The sequence below is a fragment of the Thamnophis elegans genome, chromosome 6 (assembly GCF_009769535.1).
Source record: "Thamnophis elegans isolate rThaEle1 chromosome 6, rThaEle1.pri, whole genome shotgun sequence".
Lineage (NCBI taxonomy): Eukaryota > Metazoa > Chordata > Lepidosauria > Squamata > Colubridae > Thamnophis > Thamnophis elegans.
In genome coordinates, this window is record NC_045546.1 from 51,809,706 (window position 1) to 51,831,067 (window position 21,362).

The 21,362-nt window shown below is 34.5% G+C and overlaps 1 protein-coding gene across 6 annotated transcripts in view; it reads left to right on the forward strand.

Annotated features, from left to right (window-relative positions):
- Positions 1 to 21,362, forward strand: part of ITSN1 (intersectin 1) — a 98,249-nt gene that overhangs the window by 4,558 nt on the left and 72,329 nt on the right. For 5 of the 6 annotated variants that reach the window (XM_032219613.1, XM_032219615.1, XM_032219616.1 and 2 more), the window contains exons 2-8: positions 4,876 to 4,915; positions 7,063 to 7,121; positions 7,739 to 7,831; positions 11,099 to 11,162; positions 15,473 to 15,633; positions 16,596 to 16,769; positions 18,930 to 19,023. In XM_032219613.1, the coding sequence (XP_032075504.1) occupies positions 7,094 to 7,121; positions 7,739 to 7,831; positions 11,099 to 11,162; positions 15,473 to 15,633; positions 16,596 to 16,769; positions 18,930 to 19,023 (614 nt within the window). In that variant the 5' untranslated portion in view covers positions 4,876 to 4,915; positions 7,063 to 7,093. The remainder of the gene's footprint in view (positions 1 to 4,875; positions 4,916 to 7,062; positions 7,122 to 7,738; positions 7,832 to 11,098; positions 11,163 to 15,472; positions 15,634 to 16,595; positions 16,770 to 18,929; positions 19,024 to 21,362) is intronic. The other variant, XM_032219614.1, reaches the window with a different exon arrangement.

Here is a 21,362-nt window from a genome sequence, read left to right on the forward strand (position 1 = left end):
CAATTAGATGCCAGATGATTAAAACTTCCAAAGGGAAAAGCACTGCTATAGTTACTGATGAAAAATATTTCTGTTGCTTTGTGAGATATTTGTTAAGTGAATTTTGCTCCATTTTACAACCTTTCTTGCCACATTTGTTAAGTGACTCACTGAAGTTGTTAATTTGGCAACATGGTTGTTAGGTGAATCTGGCTTTTCCATTGACTTTGCTTGTAAGTAGGTTGCAAAAGGTGACCCTGAGACACTGCGACTGTCATAAATATGAATCAGTTGCCAAGTACCTTTTGATCATATATATGAAAAATAATCATAAGTCATTTTTTTCAGTGCCATTGTAACTATGAACCATCACTAAATGAACTGCTTTAAGTCGAGGACTACCTGTATTCCTTGCTTTATAAGATCATATATAGTTGGTACATGGAATGTGGGAATAACTAGAAATTATCAAGCAAAAATGAATCATACTAGTTGGATGTTTTGAGAATAAGTGAACCTAGGTGGGCTAGATTGGTTTGCTTTATCTCACATAGTTATGTGCTAGTATAAGCCATCTGAGTTGTAGTAATCAAAAATCAAAAGTATGGTAACATGTTTTCCAATTAACAAAATTGATTAAAAGGCATTTTCTTTTTACTACAACTTGAATATACACATACATGCATATTAATACTTCATCTCATGAAAGCTTATGAGTTTTAATCAAGTTTCTTAATCAAAAAATATACTATCATTTCTTCTGATTCTCATTCGAGGCATGAAACAATAAAGAATGACAGTGATATGTATAAATATTGTTTTTGAGTGCATTCATCTGTAATATAATAAATGATAGGATATCTAAAATTTATTATATTACTGATTAATATGTATTGGCAAACATCAATGTTAAACAGACTTCTGTTTCTACTTTAGTGGAATAAATTATTGCAGAATTATAAGATAAATTATAAGTACTAAATGCAACATAAAACTACAAGATGCAATATAAAAAATATCCTGAGCTGCACATGCTCTTCGCCAAATTGCACACTGCTATCTTGTGATGCTTCTGAGGCTTTACAAAAAGGCTGTGCCCACACTACTGCATTTGCATATTGATTTCTTGCAGGACTGGTGGAATGTGGGGCAAGGGCAGCTTTGTGTTATGGCATAGAGGTGGCTGGCCAATGCCATGATGTGAATCTTGAGGTAGCGATCTTCATTGTCAGTGGTGTTAAGGATGGCATTGGGGTTAATATAGAGACCTGGGGAGATAGCAGCCAGCTGAGATTGCGTCTATTTCAGCCCCAGCACATCATGTGTTGCCACCTCACCAAGACGTGTTTCTGTGCAGAGCAACTAAAAGGCAGAAATGGGGAAAAGATAGGCAGATGATGGGAGTTAAAACACTCCTTTGGCCATAAGTGCAGGCAGGCTGCCAATCTGAACTTTGATCATGTGACTGGGGGACTGTAATGGTTTTAACTTATCCTTGTTGCTGGTGTTAAATAAATTCCACCCTAATCCAAGTGATTCTGGTCCCTCTTATTGGGACTAGCGGAATTATCTACAGATCACTCCAGGTTTGCCTTTGTTCTGAGTCCACTGAAAGAAGAGGCTACCAAAAGGGATATGCACCTTATTGAAGGCAAAAATCAATTGCTGAATTATTACCCATATTTCATGCAAAGATTTGTCATGCAAAGATTTGTGATGGAAAGAACAACAACAGTGATTTCGGAAATTTACAAACTAAAGAAAGGTCATTGCAGAGTTGGTATTTATATATTGGATTTCCAGACATTGTCAGGGATATGGAATGGAATAAACTTGTTTTGACCAGTTTTGGAAGAGACTTGCTGACAAATTGAGAAATGAGTTATTGGCATACAAGAGAGTTTGGAGGAATTGTTCCAATGTTGTATTGTAGTTGATGGGCAATTAGAGGAGTTGAGACACGGAGGAAAGAATAAGAGAAAGAGCTTTTATAATTCTCTTCTCTCTAGCCTCCTTAACACCAGAGAAACCATTCAAATAGAAACCCCTGCCCACAGCAGAAACAAACAGAAGAGGCTTTGGTTTGTATTGTTACTGTAAAGCCCTGATATACATAGCCAAGACTTGCACTGCTAAAATACCAGTTGCTAAGTGCCCACCTGTGGAATTGCAGGCCATGTAGCAAGCAAATGCCTGAATTGCTTCAGAACATTATCTTCAGGAATCTTGGCAGGCTTCTATCCCAACAGCTTGGCAAGAGAGCCCTTAGACGATTAAGAAGAGCTCAGGAAATTGACAACAGACTGGTGCATTTTATAATCTATGTTACTCTTCATGTACTCTCAAGCTTAGAAATACAGGGATGCTTAAAAAATTGTGAACCCATCTGAATTTTAAATATTTCTGCATAAATATGACCTAAAATGTTTAGGCCCTCACTCTTTTAGGGCTCATCCCCTGGTTATTTTAATGAGCGGATTCACTTGAAGATCATTTTATTTTCAGAAGGTCAGCTCTCTATTACTGAATAGAGGGCCTTGTTCTGTGTGGTTATGAAAAATCCTGCAAAAAATACTGTCAACATTAAGGAAAATAGCAAAAATCAATATCTTTAAATAAGCTTTATGTAGTTCAGTTAATTTTGATTTTAATTTTATTGTTTTTTATTTTACTTTTATTTTCAATTGCTATAAGCCACCTTGAGTGATTTATAAATAGAAAAGTGGGATATTTGTTTAATAAATAAATTACATCTTGAACTTCTAGCTAAAGACTATTTATAGAGGCTGGGGAGAGTGACATTTTTGGATGCGGGGTTAGGATTTTAGAGGTGCTGAGAGAAAATGCTTTGTTGGTTGTAGGATGTTGGATGTATGTGGCTGGATGGATGGATCCCCAGCTAAGGAAGCTAGAAAGGATGAAGGTTGTGGGAGCTCAGGGTGAGTTACAATATTCAGGTGGTGGTAGGCAGGGGATATTTCAGCAGGTGTCAGAGGGTGGGCAATTGGCAGATAAAATTGATCCCAGTTGGATACCAGCAATGGGACAAGTCCTGTGGAGATACCTTATTCAGTTAATATGGGAACAATTTGATCCTGTTGAAGCTGGGGAAGTGGACAGGGTCCTCCAGACTGTAAATACCAACACCTAGGAATTAGATCCATACACTTCTTGTTCTCAAGGCTGTCCCTAGAAATGGCATGTGGATAGGTCTTAGTGATGGTGAATTCTTCTTTGCTGGAAGGGTTGTTTGCAGTTCCCTTTAAGAGGGTGCTGGTGAGCCCTCTTCTCAAGCCTTTGCTGGACCCCATTGGACAATTTTTAGGGAAAGTGATGGCACTAAAACTAAAGTTCCTGGATGAAATAGATTATCTGGATCCTTTCCAGTAGGCCTTCAGACCCTGATATGGGACAGAAACAGTTTTGGTCATATTTTTAGATTATCTCTGGCCAAAGTGGGATGGGGTAGTACCTCCATCCTTTTTGATCTCTCAATGAGTTTCAGTACTATGACCATGATATCTTTTTGGGCTGATTCAGGGAGTTGGGGATGGGGCACAATTTTGTGGAGGTTCATCTACTTCCTTTGAGGCTCGTCCCAGTCGCTGTTGATAGGAAGTGAGAGGTCCAGCCCACAGCCCCCTTTTTGTAGGGTCCTTCACGGCTTGGTGATGTGTCCACTCCTTTTTAACATTTACATGAAACTGCTGGGTGAGATCATCCATCAGCATAGCATGAGGTATCATGAGCATACTGTATCTCTATCTCAGTGAATGAAATGATGCTGTGATATCCTTTCGCGATGTCCGGAAGCTGTGAGTGTCTTGATGGGGATCAACAGGCTTCAGCTGAACCCTAGTAATACAGAGTGGCTGAGGATGTGAGGTTCCTTTGTATCTGGAGGTTTATTATCTTTGGACTTGGATGGAGTAGGATTGCTCTAGACAGACCCAATGCATAACCTGCGGATTCTTGAACTTGAGTCAAGGGATTTCTACCAAGCTCCCAACTGTAATGTAGCTTTCTTAATTTCTTAATCACTTTTGGAAATTGTTTCTTAACTGCTTTTCAACTGTTAGGAACCTTTGGACCAATATTTTTATAGCACCAGGTGACTTTCCTTCAATCCTTAGCAAAATAAAATTTAAATACAAATTTAAGGAGTATTTTTTTAAAAAACAGCAAAAGGTGCAAGTTATGGACTAAGGATTCAGATGGATTTAGAATAAGATTTTGAAATTGTAAGAATCCTTCTTATAGGAAAATGCTGTTATTTTGAATTCTTAAAACAAAACATGATGTGATGGGACTTTGAAGTTTGAACATGAGGTAAACAGAAGAAACTTATAGGCTTTTTAAAGAAGCGACAAAGAAAAATGAAAAGAAACTATGTTCTAGGACATTATCTGAATGGATTAAAGATCAATATTGTTATAAGGAAGTATAAAGTTGATTTATTTTACCAAGATTAAAATAGATAAGTTGTTATCTCTGGTAATCTTTAGTGGAGTTTTGATCATGAGGATTTGTTTATGGATAAAAGATGAGGTATGGGAAGTAGAGATCATTTGTTGTATTTTAAGAGAAGGTGATCAGTTGCTAACATCGTTTATGTGTGTTGTAATGAAGAGGGAAGGTACTGTATTTGTTTTTGCTTGTTTTATTCATTACTATTTTTCTTTCATTTTTTTCTCTTATTTTCTGCACTTTGTGTTTTTTTATTTTTATCCTTTTGTATTTTTAGTTTGTATTACCATAGTTTTTATCTGTTTAATTGTTATGTTTCATAAACTTATTGTAAAACAAAGTATATACCTATATTAGCAAATAAAAACATGAAACTGCTTGAAAGAAAAAAAAGAATCCCCTCATTCTCCTTTTTTTGTTTGTTTTTAGAATGTCTGCTTTGAAATTTGAAACCCTGACAATATTAAAGGTATTGTAGTAGGAGTGTATCAGATAGAGATTACTGTATGCCTTATGTTTTATAAATTTGCAAGAAACTTATTTTCATAATCTTACTTCATTAACATGTTGGCATCCTGACTACTTATTTTATAAATTTGGCTATATAAGACTTGATATCGAGATATTTGAATAATTATTCTATTTTTATCCTAATACGTTGGGAATTTTTTTAATTGAGACAGTGTTTCATGTTGACAGTTTTCCCAACATGTTGAAAGTATAAACTCTGCATTGATTCTCCTTTTGGAATTCTTTGGAAAAAAATTTCCAAAGCTTTCACGATGTTAAAATGAATTTAAAAGTTATTGAATTTTCTGTGATGAAGTCATCCTTCACGTTTCTCACTCTACAAATTGGATTTAATTTTCTGAGCTTTCATGCCTTTTGTTGGCATTTATTTTAGTTTTACTGATTCAAAATTGAGATCAAGATGTCTTTGGATTCAACAGGGAAGATATTTCATTTCACTGAAATCTTGGTAGATCCTGGATTTTGGGGATCACCTTGAATATCTCTTTAAGTGTAAATATATTATGGTTATTATGGCCAATTTTAAAATGGCTGAAGTAAATTGAGACTCACATTCAACAGTATTGTTAGATTGGCTTAACTATTGAATTTTTAAAACATTTGTAAAAATTAAAACTTAGTCTGATGCTTTTTGACTGTTTTAATGGTTGTGGTTTTTAACCATGTTGGTTAAGGTTTTTAACCATATCTTGACCATATCTTTATATCTTGACCATATCTTTATATCTTGACCATATCTTTATATCATATAATTTTAAACCTACCTTGACAATTTTTCTACGTTAATTAGATTTTACTGCTTCATATTTCATTCTCACCATATTTTTAAATTCTAGTATTACATATGTCCTTTTATAGATACGTATACTAAATATTTATAGCATTACATTATTTATTGTAAAATTAATGTTACAGGATTTTGCATTTTAATTCCTGTATTCTGTAATTCTCTACCTTATTTTATCAATATGAATTTGTATTTTTATTTCTATTTTAGCATAATTATTATATTAGTTCTATGCTGATGTATGACTAAAATAACATTGAAAAAAATTAAAGTTTCCAGGCTACTTAGTTTGGAAAGAAATTGAAAAATGTAGATTGATCAATACTAATTACAATATATTTAAAATATTGCCTTGGTCTTGCAAATTAATATATAATTGATTTATAAACTATAAACTAATAATTCTAAAATGTGATTTAATATTGAAAACGTAATTATATATATAATATATCAGATCTCCTTAGTGTCAGGTTTGACAATGAGACCATAATTCCCTAGAGATTTATTTATTTTTATCCCACCTTTATTATTTTTATAAATAAGTCAAGGAAGCCATCATATTCTTCTGTTTCCTCCACAATAACAGCCCTGTGAGGTGGGTTGGGCTGAGGGAGAGTGGCACAAAGTCACAGCTGGCTTTCATGGCCGGCAGCTATATTTATACCTAATTTTTAGAAGTTGATCATGAACCAATAATGTGATACAGCTGCCAAAGGGCAATGTTATTTTGTGATGTACATAAAATCCATATCCCAGGAAGTAATTATTCCATTTTACTCTTTTTTGTGAGACCTCACTTGGAATATTGTCTCTTATTCTGGGTAAAAATAGATATTATAAGCTAGTATAAGATTAGAAGAGAGCTATTAAGTTGATGAGGAGCCTCAGTGAGAATTAGTCTTCTTAAGCACTGTAAAACCCCATGCAAGCTGATTTGCAGTTATATAAAATTAAACATTATCATTCTAATTAAACAATCCTATTTTAAAAAATTTATAGCATTTGTTTTTCCATCACATTATCTTTCCATCACTTTCCCTAAAATTTGTTAAAATAATCAACTATGTAAATTATTTAGAATAAATTTATAACAATTTGTGGTAGACTTAATGCTGTTAAGAAAAAATATAATGGAATCCCTCCCTTCCTCATTTCCTTCCTCCCTCCCTCCCTCCCTCCCTCCCTCCCTCCCTCCCTCCCTCCCTCCCTCCCTCCCTCCCTCCCTCCCTCCCTGCATTTATTCAAATTTTCACATTTTTAATAATTCCAAATTGTTTTTATGCATGCATTTATTTCAGACATCTATTAGCTACTTAAAGTAGCTGAATCATGGCTCAGTTTCCAACACCTTTTGGAGGTAAGCATTACAATATTTTTGTACATTTCTTTTTAAGGGAGAAAACTTGTGTTAGAAACACAATTTGGCTCTGATTTGCAGAGCCAAAAGTATCTCATTCTTCAGAATAATTGTAAAAGTTAGAAAAATACCTTAGAGAAAGGATATCAGGATGGCTAGAGTTAAAAGCAGCCTGAACAAAAGTTAGAGAAAAAATTTGAAGTCCAAAGATTTAACATATTGGATGGCATTGGTGAAGGGGACTATGCCATCGTAACACGATTCATAGTTGTGATAGAACATTTTCTCTGCTATCTCTGATTTTTAAATTGCATAGGCATTTGATCAGCAGAAATATATTCATGGCTGTTTTCTACTGTTCATTTATGGTGAACTCCAATTCTTCAGCCTGTATTTATGGTGCTCTTTAGGTTATTATAGTGAATATTTTCTTTTTGCTTAATTAGTAAGCTTTGCTTCCTTCAACCTGAGGTAGAAGGCATTGTTTAAACCTCTTTTAATTTGTGGCTTTTAAAAAGAAATTTGGCAATGTTTAAATTCTACATAGCTCCTTAAGAAGGTACACCATTATTTATAATACTTGTTTTTCCTATTTCAATGTCTTTGTTATGAATTAGGTAGCCTGGACATTTGGGCCATAACTGTGGAAGAGAGAACAAAGCATGATCAGCAATTCCACAGTTTGAAACCAATATCTGGATTTATCACTGGTAATGCCATAGTCATTCTGTTTGATTAATATCATCCATAGTATCATGTAACATGTTTTCCAAAGGTGCTTTTTCAAGAGGCAATTGGATTTATATTTCTTGCAGACAGCTGGTAATTTGAATCATTTTAGAGCAGGGGTGTCAAACTCAAGGCCGGGGGGGGGGGCTGGATCCGGCCTGTGGGGTGCTTAGCTCTGGCCTGTAGGGCCACCCTGGAAACAGCAAAGGACCGTTCCTCTGCCAGCAAAAACAGAACTTCTGAGAGGGCCATGGGCTGTCCCCCCAAGCTCCATTTTCACTGGCAGAGCTTATGAGAGTCACGGGTGGCCTGAGCTCCATTTTCACTGGCAGCGGGTTGCAGGAAGCCGTTGCAACCAAAAACAGAGCTCAGGAAGCCATTTTCACTGGCAGAGAGCCCAGGCCACTATAGGAACCCCGACACAAGTGACATCAAACTGGTCATGCCCACCCTGGCCACATCCAATCTGCCCGCCCCCCAAGGTCAAACACAAGAATGATGTGGCCCTCAATGAAATTGAGTTTGACACCTCTGTTTTAGAGGGTTATTGAAGCACTTGGAGGTTTATCTGTGTCCTCAGGGTCACCTGAGTAGTGCTCCTGGTTCTTGTAGTCTGCAATTTTTCCTCTGGAAATCCATTCATATTCTCACACCATTCAAAGGGTGTTCATCCCAAATTGTATAGCTAAAAGTCAACTGGGACAACCATGACCTGGATGACTGAGAATCTCTCAGACATGTAACATATTTGTTTCCCTAAAGCCTCTTTCCAACAGCCAAACTGTTGCAAAAATTCACTCTTATAGTAAAGCAGAAGTCAATGTATTCATACCTACAAGATAATGTTCCGCTCAAAATATTCTCTCAGAGGTGTAATTTTTAAAGAATCACTAAATTGTTAGAATTCTAAATTTATTGCTACTTTTTGGTGTCTTGCCTATCTCCTTCCCCACAACCTATATCACTGAGTTCATATGAGATGATGAGGACTGAGGACTGTTGATCAAGCACTGACAACTGTTTGATCAGGATGGGGGGGGAGAGACCCCCCCATTCCACACTCTTCCCCCCCCAGGCTCCCCTCCAAACTCTTCCCCACCACGTGCAGACAAAGGGGAGGGGGGAAGGCACGGGGTGGGGGATTCCTCCATGGAGCAGGCGGCTCTGCTCAACCTGCTGGAACCCATCACCAGTGGTTTCCCGATCCAGGTGGAGCACGATCAGAAGCAGAGGCAGTTCACCATCCACTCGAACGGCTGTCATGATAAAGCTGTCCTGTTGCATGAATATGCAGGAAAGAGGGTGGTGGATCTTCAACCAGGTGTGCGGAAAGCAGATCTGAAATGAAGGCATTCCTTACATCTTCTGAGCAGTGCCCGGTTTGCCAACTGAGTCCCGGTCCCTGCGCTTCCCAGGGCTGCTTTGGGAATCAGACTCTGACCAAAGCAGCAAAAGTACAGGGGGCTTGCTGGGAAGCCCAGCAACGTGTTTATGAGATGGCAGCATCCAGAAGGACTGAGTGCTGTGTCTCTATTGGGCTTTGCTGTGAGAAAGCCAGGCTTTCAATGCCTAAGGTTATAGGTAGGAAGATAGGGCGTCTTGGGAATGGAGCCTTCGGTGCAAAGTCTCTCTTCTACCCCCATGAAACTCATACCCCACCCCACCCCCTCCAATTAAATACATGTAGGGTGATAGGGTTTGTTCTAAATGGATACAAAACAAATTAAAATCTAAAACAATGATAACGAACAACTCACAACAGAACTAAAATGTATTCACAATATTCTACAATTTGACAAAACAATGGCAGTATTATACAGAACATTGAAAGTGGCCCTCAAAAATAAGATTTTTTAACATGTCCAGAAAACTATTATCAAAAATATGAGACACCTCAATTGGAAGAAATTCTAAGCTTAGATGCAGTAATTGAAAATGCTAGTTCCCTAGACCTAATATTGTAGTTCTGTTTTTGACAGTTACATGGAATTTTTTTATGTATGATGTAATGTGATTATAAATATCTGATGTTAGGGAGAAACAGAGATATGTAATAATCCAGGACTATAGGAGTTTTCAAAACATAGGGAGGATCTAGATCTGAGCCACCAGGAATGTTCTAGCTCTTGTTTTAGAGCAACTATAGACTTCATGAATACCTTTTTATTATACCCTTGGTATCTGCTACTTAATATACTAAAAATGTTTCTTAATTTTTTTTTAGTTCATTTGATTATCTCTAGAACTTTTCAGTCTCCTCCCAAAACCTACCTACTGGGAGGGGGTGGGGGAAATTCCATTTTCATGGTAGTTTTAATTGCTTTCTTTTATGAAATAATTTTTTGTAGTTTTGCAAACTGGTAATATTGAGGTTTTTTGGCATACTCAAGAATTGCTAAAGCTGTTCCATAATGAACATGGAAAACCTTATTTAATGGTAGAAGGAATAATCCTGATTTATCACAATAACTGTTGTAAAAATTACTGACTTCAATGGATAATTAGAACTACAGAAAAAGCAACTGATATCAATCTGCCTTCCATTGAGGACCTGTATATTGCATGAGTCAAAAAGAGGGCTGTGAAAGTATCTACAGACCCCTCACATCCTGGGCATAAATTGTTTTGACTTCTACCTTCAAAACGATGCTATAGGGCACTGCACATCAGAACAACTAGACTCAAGGACAGTTTTCCCCCAAATGCCATCATTCTGCTAAACAACTAATTCCCATAACACTGTCAAACTAATTACTGTATTGCCATTCTTCTCATCTTTCCTATTACCTATCTCCTCCCACTTATGACAAAAATTTGTTGCTTGTATCTTTACATTTTATATTGTTTTATTTAGTTTCCTAGTATGATTTGATTGCTTATTTAGTATCCCATGACTATCACTAAGAGTTATATCTTATGATTCTTGATGAATGTATTTTTGTATGTACACTGATAGCATATGCATCAAAGACAAGTTCCTTGTGTGTCCAGTCACACTTGGCTAATGAAGAATTCTATTCTATCTATATGATAAAAGAACAACATTAATTATTTACTGTGAGGAAGGGAACTTTTGTTGCTCCAGGTTCTTTTGGAATTAGATGCTCTAACTAGCAGGGCAGATGATAAAGAATTTGTGAATATACTATAATTCAATAGCATTAGACACCACAGGTTCCTTACCACTACTTACCACTATTGATATTTGTACAAGTTTACATTTAAAATAATACATTTTTTCTTGGCAGGTGATCAAGCCAGGAATTTTTTTTTTCAGTCTGGTTTACCTCAACCAATTTTAGCACAGATATGGTAAGTTTGATATTTTATTGTTTGGGGGGCATAATACTTTTAAAATACGGTGATACAGTGACATTCTGAATTCTAGTCCTGCTTTAGGCATGAAAGCCAGCTGATGACTTTGGGCCCATCACTCTCTGTCAGCCCAACCCACCTCACAGGGAGAATGTTATGGGGAATATAGGAGGAGAAGGGAGTACTTTGTATGTTTTCCACCTTGAAAGTAATAATGTAATAAAGTAATAAAGATGAAATAAAAATATTAAATAAAACAAATAACATAAATTTTATCTATTTATACTATGAAATACAAAGGCTGTAGACGTAAATGAGAATTCAAAAATATATCCTGGAAGAGAATTACATGAAGTGAAGTTACCAATAGATGGCCCTAATTTGAAGGAGGCATTTCCTTTATAGTATGAGTTCTTACTTTATTTTAGTTTACTTTATTGTCATTGCACCTCATACAACGAATTTAAATGCCATCTTCAGTGTACATTATAACTATAAAAATGAAACACAAACATGCATCCTTCGCGTTCTATACAATTTAATTGAAAACCCGATATTGCATTAATATTAATATTAATACTGCATTAATATAACAGTATTTTTGATAAAATATGTTTTTGTGAGAATTTTTTTCGCTTCTAAAGAATTGGGGAAATATAAAAATGTCAATCTAATACATTAGCAACTTAATCTTTCTGTAGCTAGCTTCTTTCATTTGGCATCAGAATTATTTTCAGAATAAATATAAATAATGTTTGATTCTATGATTGGAAATAAATTTAGCAGATAGAATGAGTTTTCTCATTGTCTAGAGATAATAGATACTGAAATAATAAGATGTTACTTAATAGTCTGTAGTTAGAATGTTTATATGATCATATATAATGAATATTCTAATTTGTTTTTTAAAAAATCACTTTAAAATTCTTTGTTATAAGGATTTATTTTCAGCCTGTGTACTCTGATATAATTTTGATGTAAATGTTGGTAATATGGGAAGATAAAAACAATGTATTGTAATATTATTTGTTTGGCTCTTACAATATTTTGGAATATGTATCTGGATGTTTAAATTTTTGAGCTTTGAAAAAAGTAGTAAAATACTAGTCTTTTAAACATAATCTCTAGTAACTAAGTTAATTTATTATAAAGGTTAAGGTTTATAATGAAATGAAACTCAAATGGTTTTTGAAATAGTAACAATTTAAATAGCAGTACTGTTTCAATATATTTTCTGAAAATTATATTCTTTAGGGTTTTAGTTTTGATTAATTTGATCAGTTTGATTAGTCTTGATGCTATAACTAGTAGAGATGATGATGATGATGAATATACTGTGTAGTATTTTGTAGATGGATATTTCAACTTCATTTTTATCAATTTTTATAAAATGCTATGTAACATATACAATGTTATATATTTCGAGTGTAGAATTAGGCATCTACCTTTAGGCTATAGCTAAGTTTTTTATTATGTGTTATTGTGTTCAGTTATTGTTATTGGATTAACTGTGACTGTTGCTTTTGTATACAACTTAGTTGCATAAAAATTGAGAGAGAGAGAGAGAAGGAAAGGAAAAATATTAGTAGATAGTTCATACTGTTCCTTTTGTAAACACAACCTTAGTATTTCTGTGAAATTGATAACATTTTCCTATGTGAAAGAGATAAATATTTTAGCACAGTCAGAGTAATTATTTCCATACTTCCTGTCACAGCCACAGTCCAGTTCAACTTTGGGAATGTTCTGAGCATGTAAGGTGATAAAACAGACTTCCTTTAAAATTGCTTTATTCAGCGTGGTTTAATAATATATGGGTTTTCTTAAAAAGACAGCATAGTTTTATTTTCATCCCCTCTTTTACAATGAAATGTAACACTTGATAACCCTGCCTTGTGGCTCTGATTCAGTTCTTGTTAATTTCAAGTAGAAGTAGAGAAAGTATTATCATTTTAGATAATTTCATTCTGTATCAGTAATATGCCAAGTGGTATTAATTTTAGTGCTGAAGAAAAACATCACCAACTCCTTACTGTTGGTCATTAACTGGCCAAAATGGTAAAGACAGGAGTAATATATGAAAATAATTGGCTCTGTTTTGTATCACATTAGCATAAATAGCTTGTTACAATTTATTTGAAACAATTTCATTTAGGATGTTTGTTAATCTTGAAAATCTGTAGTATTTACCTTTTTAACATTCAAAGTTCATAATAATATTGTCCTAAATAGCTACAAATAGATTATATCATATTTGGTCCCTAGCATTTGATTCTAAACTGCTTTCATAAAAGACAGATGGGCCTACTCATAAATGGCTTATCATAGGTATGTAGATATTTTAAACAAAATAAACATATACCATATAGCTTTTCCAACCTATAGCAATTAAGCATGTACATAAAATAATCCATAAAATCACAACTTTCCTAAATACTCCTAAATAAAAATAATATCAATGCAATTCTTGAGAACAAAGACCTCAGTGAAAAAAGATGAGTATAAAAGTTAAGCTTTTAGATCTTAATATACGCTAAGAAGTGATTGGTCTGAATTTTGAAGGAAAGGTTGTGCGATAGAATAGTTGGTGCTACCTTATTAAATTCCAACTAAGCCTCCAGCTGCATTTGCAGAAAAAAAATCAAGGCTCCCAGTTCCTAGCACAGGGAAAAAGCTGCTGCTTCCAATAGGCATGTCCCATTTAAGACATGCACCTTAAATTGAACGAATCTGGAAATCTATATGTTATAAATGCATTTTTGCCAGAACAGGTATTGCTTCTGCTAGGGAATGCTCCACAGGAGTTTGCTATTATATTCTGGTCCTACTGCAGTTGCTGGCTTTCCCTCAAGGGTATCCCTCATAGAATGCATAATAGTAAATGAGGAGGTAATAGCTGTACAAGTAAGTGGCCAGATCACACTTTCAGGAGAGGATATTGATAGTACATTATTTGCATCTGAAAGTGACTGCTCCTTATCAATGTATTGATTAGAGCAGTCAATGATAGCACAAGATCCCACAAAGTACGCAACTCTCCAAAAGAAAGATACTCACCTAATACAGGTAGTTCTTGACTTATAATTATTCTATTTGTGACCATTGAAAGTTACAGCTGCATTGTAAAAAGTGACTTATGATCAGTTTTTACATTCATAGCTATGGAAATTTGGGGCTCAATTTTAGTTGTAAGTCAGGGACTACCTATTCAGTTGAAGTCCATCTATTTACAGTAGATAAAATCTCCCCTATCATCAAACCTTCTTTAATATCTGGATTTTGTTTTAGCCTATTAAACCTCATTTAGTTTTCAACGCAGCCTTAGAAGGCACCCAAGCTATCAAAGATTCTAACACATCTGATAAAGATGGAAAGGAGAAGTAGACCTGAATTTCATACAAATAAAGACAATACCCAATTTAACACTCTATTCGTCATTCCTATCTAAGTGTATAGATACACTGACACAGCTTTTGATGGGAACCCAAGTCACTCATAATGCATAATTTTACTTTTATGCTTTTGCAGTCGATTTGCTCTTTATACATTTAGTAGAGCTTACCCAAATGAAATATTTTCTCCAATTAATTGTGGTATAATTTGAGGATGGCATGCAATAACCTGTAGAGTTATTTATTCTAATAACACTGCTTTGCTTGGTAGTCTGGTTTCTACTAAATTCTCAGGATATGCTAGTTATGAATAAATATTAGAATAGGTTTAGTTCAGACAATGTGTTTTAGATCAACCTTTTGAACCTGGTGTCTTCTAGATCTGTTGGTTGGACTGCAGTGAATAAAGGAAATTGAAATCCAATACATCTGGAGTTATTATGTTAAAGAAAAGCTAGTTTAAAGAGGCTTGGGTAGAAAAAGAATATTCTAGAGCAGGCTTGCACATCTCTTATGGGGGGAAAGAACCAGATTAATATCTTAGAAATAATCACAGGCCACTAAAGAATAGCTGTGATGCTGATCAGCTGTTAGGCATCAAGGAATAGCACAACAATATGGAGTTGGCAATGTGTGTGAAATCTAGAGATGTTGGAAACTCTCAGCAGTGTGACTATCGTGGTGGTGATGATGTCTAGTGATGACAGACTTAATTTCTTTTAAAATGCTGGTGGGCCACACAAGGCTGTTTGGCAGACTGCATGTTGTACAATCTTGTTCTAGAACTTTAAAATCACTCTTTGAAAACTGATGCTATCACATTATATAACACTGGACTATATAGACCAATGTCTACAGACCTTAGGATAAAAACATCACATGACAATATTTTTTTTTAAATGATTATCATTCTAGGGCTCTGGCAGATATGAACAATGATGGGAGAATGGACCAACTGGAATTTTCTATAGCTATGAAACTTATCAAACTAAAGCTACAAGGTTATCAGCTCCCTTCTGCATTACCTCCTATTATGAAGCAGCCTCCCCTTGCTATTTCTACCACACCAGGATTTGGTAAGAATATTTTATATTATATCATCTTCCTGAAATACTTTGTAGATTTCATGTTGTTTACATACTGTCATTCTATTTAGAAATCACTTTAATAGAATTGTAACAAATATTATCATATAGCTTTTCATTTGTGATATAACTGTCTGTGGTTAGAAGTTTTAATTTTTGTTAAGAGTTATTTGAATACAAGACAGAAATGTAGGAAGAAAAAAGAAAAAATATAGAAAACAATGCAGTTAAAGAAAATTATAATAAATGATATTCTACCCTTCTTTACAGCAGTTACACATTCATTATCCCTTCTCACCCTTTAATATCACAATAATCCCTTCAGCTCCTTTTTGAATCCTTTTCAGTACTCAAATCCAGAAATTACCATTTGACATTTTTCCATTTTCAGCAAAAAAAAATATCCATAAGAGGTTTCCAGTCTTTCACAGGTAGTCCTGGACTTATGACAACAATTGGGCCTGGAATTGCATGTCATTATGGTTGTAAGTTGAGACACCATAATGTCAACTTGGTTTTACAATCATTTTCATGATGGTTAAGTGAGACACAGTTAAGTAAACCATATGATTATAAATGCAAAGTCATTTGATCCAATGGGCATTTTTGCCATTTTGATTGCACTTTTCATTGTTTGTTAAGGGAAATATAAAAATATTTTAAACCTTTTTTAAAAATAATCCCCCTTGGTCTACAACTTGATCTACTCTTGTGATCCCAACTTGAAAAACAAACGAGCCAAGAATTTTTTTTCAAATTCTCGTTGCCTATGTAGAAACATTGTTTCAAATACTGTTCTTTTGGAAAATCTTCCTTAGTCTGGTTTGCTCTAGAATCAAAACATTTTTTCCCATTTTCGTCCTATACTTATTGAAGGATCATTTATATAGATCGTTGTAATAAAAGTCTTTGTAGCTAGCCAGCAATGATAATTATGAAAACTTCTCTTACAGGAATAAGTGGTCTCTCCAATATACCACCGCTTTCAGCTGTTGCTCCAGGGCCAATGACATCCATACCAGTTGTGGGAATGTCTCCACCTTTAGTATCTTCTGTTCCTACAGCAGCTGTGCCTCCTGTTGCTAATGGAGCACCAGCTGTAATCCAACCTCTACCACTTTATACCGGTATGCTGAATTAACAACTTTTAGCTTTCCAGAAATTATACGTACCATATTTTTCGGAGTATAAAATGCACTGGAGTATAAGATGCCAAGGTTTTGAAGACGCAAATTAAAAAAAAGAAAGTTTTTGTATTCTGCAGGCCTCCTAAAAACAGTCCATTTTTTTTAAAAAAAAAGGGCATGAATAGCCTTTAGCAGGATTATGGAGTGCTCCTGTGGGCTGGGGGGGGGAATTTCTGCCCTCCCCACCCCACTCCCAGGAGCACTCTGCAAGTCTCCTAAAGGCTAGGCACAGCCATTTTGGTGAAGGGAGCAGGGTTTCGGGAGGCAAAAAATTCTGTATTCAGTGTATAAGACGTACCCAGATTTTCAGCCTCTTTTTTGGGGAGGAAAAGGTGCGTCTTAGACTCCGAAAATTATGGTATTCTATTTTATATTTAAAAGAGAAGTAATTTCTGTTTCAAAATGGAATCACATATTTATGTATGATATCAGTGAAATTCTACCCTGGATGTTGTTATCTGTTAAACTTACAATACATTGTTTTCTTATTGAATAATACTAGAGGTATACACAGTGTATTCAGCTTCGTTTTTTTTTAAAGATTCTTTGGAGAGTGTGAACTTAACATCTGTCTGCAACACTAAAACAACCCCATCTTTTTATTAGGATCAGACTGTTCCTGTGCAATTTAATCCAAGGACTGCAGAGTTCTAGTGCCTGCAGTATACTTACATGATTCTTTATCAATTTTTATGTATAACAGCATAGCAAAATATTACAGTATCTTACATCAAATATTCATGAGTTTAACAGTATTCAGAATTACAAAGTTGCACTCCTGATTCATTCAGATCTGTATTAACTTTTTATAATAATCATTAAATCTTTGATAATTTGATTAATTTTAATAAGCAAATCATTTTTCCCATGAAAAATTAGACTGGTTGGCTTTTACAGGTCTTTTAAATACTGATTAAGCCATGTTAAAATGTTATAAAGGCAAGTGCATATATTTACATATTTAAGCAAACCTAATATTAGATATGAGATTGATATCTATATCAAGTGTTGCTTGGCCTAAATTGTCTTCCACTTTTATAAATAATATCTAATTAGTGGCTCAGTTTCCACATTGAACTAAGCCAAAATTTGGCATATAATGCTATAAGTTGAATAAAAGTTGGCTTTCATGCTATCAATTGGTTAAATGAATTGTAGCTTAATACAGTGTGGGTGTGGTTTCTCCTCCTTTTAATGTAATATATTGCTTATACATTCCAAGTCTATCTTGAGCCTTGGCAGAAAACTATTAAAGGAATATGTAATTACATGAAAGGAATACATAGAGAATTAATTTTGTATAAACAATTTTATTGTACTATACAGTCCACAGTACACAGAAAATAAAATACCTTTATTAAATAGATACATCAATACCCTGGATCATATCCATGCCCCAAGAAGTTATGGATAGAAAATGACTTGTCCATTATGAAATCAGGCAAACACTGCAGCTTAAGTAATTGTATCAGATATCAATATTGCATATACATAATGGCATTTGTGTGTTGACTTCACACTGGATATGACTTCATTTTAGCATAATTGTGGTTTGCTCTGGATGTTATGATCAATATCATACAACTCTTGCCCTTGTTTAATATACTTTGTAGTCAGATTTTTTAATTATGGGAGAGATCTGTTATTATCAATTCATATTTTTTAAATTGATTAATAAATATATATTTTAATAGCCTCGGTGGCGCAGTGGTTAGAGTCCAGTACTGCAGGCTACTTCTGCTGGCTGCCTGCAATTTGGCAGCAAATCCCACCAGGCTCAAGGTAGACTCAGCCTTCCATCCTTCTGAGGTGGGTAAAATGAGGACCCAAATTGTTGGGGGCAATAGACTGACCCTGTAAAACCACTTAGATGGGGCTGTACAGCACTGTAAAGTGAAGTCTTAAGTGGTATTGCTATATGTTTTTAATATTAATTTTTATGATCCTTTGTAGTTTTTAAAAATCACTTAGAATATTATAAGCAATATTGTAATCTGTTTATATCAAAAAGTATATTTGATAATGGCAATTTAAGATAAAATAACTTGTATATTAATCATTTAATTTCATCAAATTTAAAGTGTAATTCTTATGTTTCAGCAACATTGCCAAAGAGTTCCTCCTTCAGTAGATCTGGTGGAGGATCCCAACTAAATGCAAAGCTGCAAAAAGCACAATCATTTGATGTGGCTGGGTAAGTATGACTGTTTTGTTCTAAAGTATGCTGGCAGCTTTCTTTAAAATGACACTCCTGCAGATACTCATATACAAATGTTTTCACTAAATTTAAAAAGACTGTGAATAAGTGGTATCAGAGATGAACTCTTTGCATTTCAAAAATCTGAAATTAAAGGATTAATTCTGTTGAAAAGCTTGTTTGTGTAGACTAGAATAGAATTTTATTATGATCACTGATTAGAATTGTGTAGAAGAATAATTACAGTATATCACAAAAGTGAGTACAGCCCGTTACATTTTGTAAATATTTAAATCTATCTTTTTATGTAATAACACTGAATAAATGACTCTTGGCTATAATGTAAAGTAGTGAGTATACAGCTTGTATAACAATGTAAATGTGTTGTCCCCTCAAAATAACGCAACACATAGCCATTAATGTCTAAACTGCTGGCAACAAAAATGTACTCACTTCTGTGATATATACTCTTTAATATACTTTATATTGAACATCTGTTTTATTATGAAAAGATATTCATAGATTAAAGTTTTGTATAAATAATAAGATTTGGATTTATCTGGAGAAGTAATTAGCTAGATATGATTTACACTGCTAACTATTCCTGTTACCATGTAATAAGATCTTCATTTATTTTGACTATGCCTATGTTTGGATACAACTTTTTTCAGTACTGAAATTCTCCATTTTATTCCATCATGTATAGTATTTCACAAATATTCATCAATATTTAGCTGGGGTTTTGCCATGTTTTATCTTAAAGCATAATTTTATAAAAAGCATTGTTATTTAGGAGATAAGGTAACAATACAAGTTTTCTTAATTATTGCAATTGAAATCTTGTTGCAATATTGACCTGAATATAAGGCTTATAACTGAATAAATCTGGTATATTCATAAATGGTAATAAATTTGAATCCTGGAAATATTTATAATGCCTAAAGGGTAGCACGATGACTCAGTGTTTAAGACACTGGGCTTGTTGGCTGGAAGCTGAGCATCGCACAACAGGATCCCATCTTCACCTATTTTCTGCCAACTAGCAATTCAAAAGCATGAAAATGCAAGTAGATAAATAGGTACCCCTTTGGTTGGGAAGAAACAGCACTCTGTGACATCATGCTGGCCACATGACGATGGAAATATCTTCTGACAGTACTGGCCCAATGATCCTTGAAACCGATGAGCGCCACCCCCTGTAGTCGATTACAGCTAGCAGAGTAAAATCTGCAGGAATTCCTTTCCTTCCTAAAGACTCACTGTCAAAATGTTGTAGGCCAGCTTTTCCTAAACAGATTCCTTTAAATGTGATGGAGATCAAATTAGTCCATGTTTGATGAGAAGGCTTTGAATTGCAACTCAAGAACTTTTGGGGACACTGAGTTGCTGGCCTAGGATAAAACAAACTCCGTTTTGCCAAACAAACGAATTTCAGTATAAAGAAATTTAACCAAGTAAGAATAAAGATGTGGGTTGCAAGTGGTAATATGTCATATTTTATTAAATTTGGGTAATTTAAATTCTGAGATATATCCATTCAGACATATTTTGAAAGGTGTTAATAATTCGTATCCATATATAGTCTTATTTTTGAGATCAGTATGGGCTTCTATTTTAACATTTGTTTCAATGAAGCCTCTTCGTAACAATGCTAGTATTTATAGAGTATGTTGGGAGTCCTCTGTATAGAACAAAGCAATTAATCTGCTGCCAAGAATTTAAAGTTGTCTAAGATTAATGGGACTGGCTCTGTTTTAGCTATCTCGCAATATCTATCTGTATTAGAACCAAGTTAACAGAGAGAAAACAAGCAGGGGGAAAGGAGAGTAACCAAAGAGACTGTGTGCTATTAGAGTTTGCATGTTCAGCTGTAAGATGTATTTTTTTTTCTTTCCTGTGACTTGCTGTTTGCCTAATATGGGTGATTGAATGACTATTCACTGCTGAGAAAATAAGAGACTGTAAGAGAATTAAAGGCTGCTAGATTCAAGAGTGCTAAACAGGAGTTTTAAGTTAATTTTGCCAATTAAACTGGCTCTGAATGTCAAAGGGAATAAAAAGCTGCTCTATAGAATGGAATATAGGACTGACAAATTCTTAAGCAGTAAAATAATGCAATTGTGCTTTATAAAACACAAAAAAGTCATGTCAGTTGGTAACACACTCCTGCAAGGAATGCAATGGGACCAGGGTATAAAACCAAGAGCTATAGATCATTTAGTTTGATACCAGCCCTTGGAATGCCTTAAAATTGTTACTAAAAATCAGCATGCATTTGTTGGAATCAGTTTGACAAGATTTGTTTTTATCTTATTTATTTAATTATAACTTCCTTT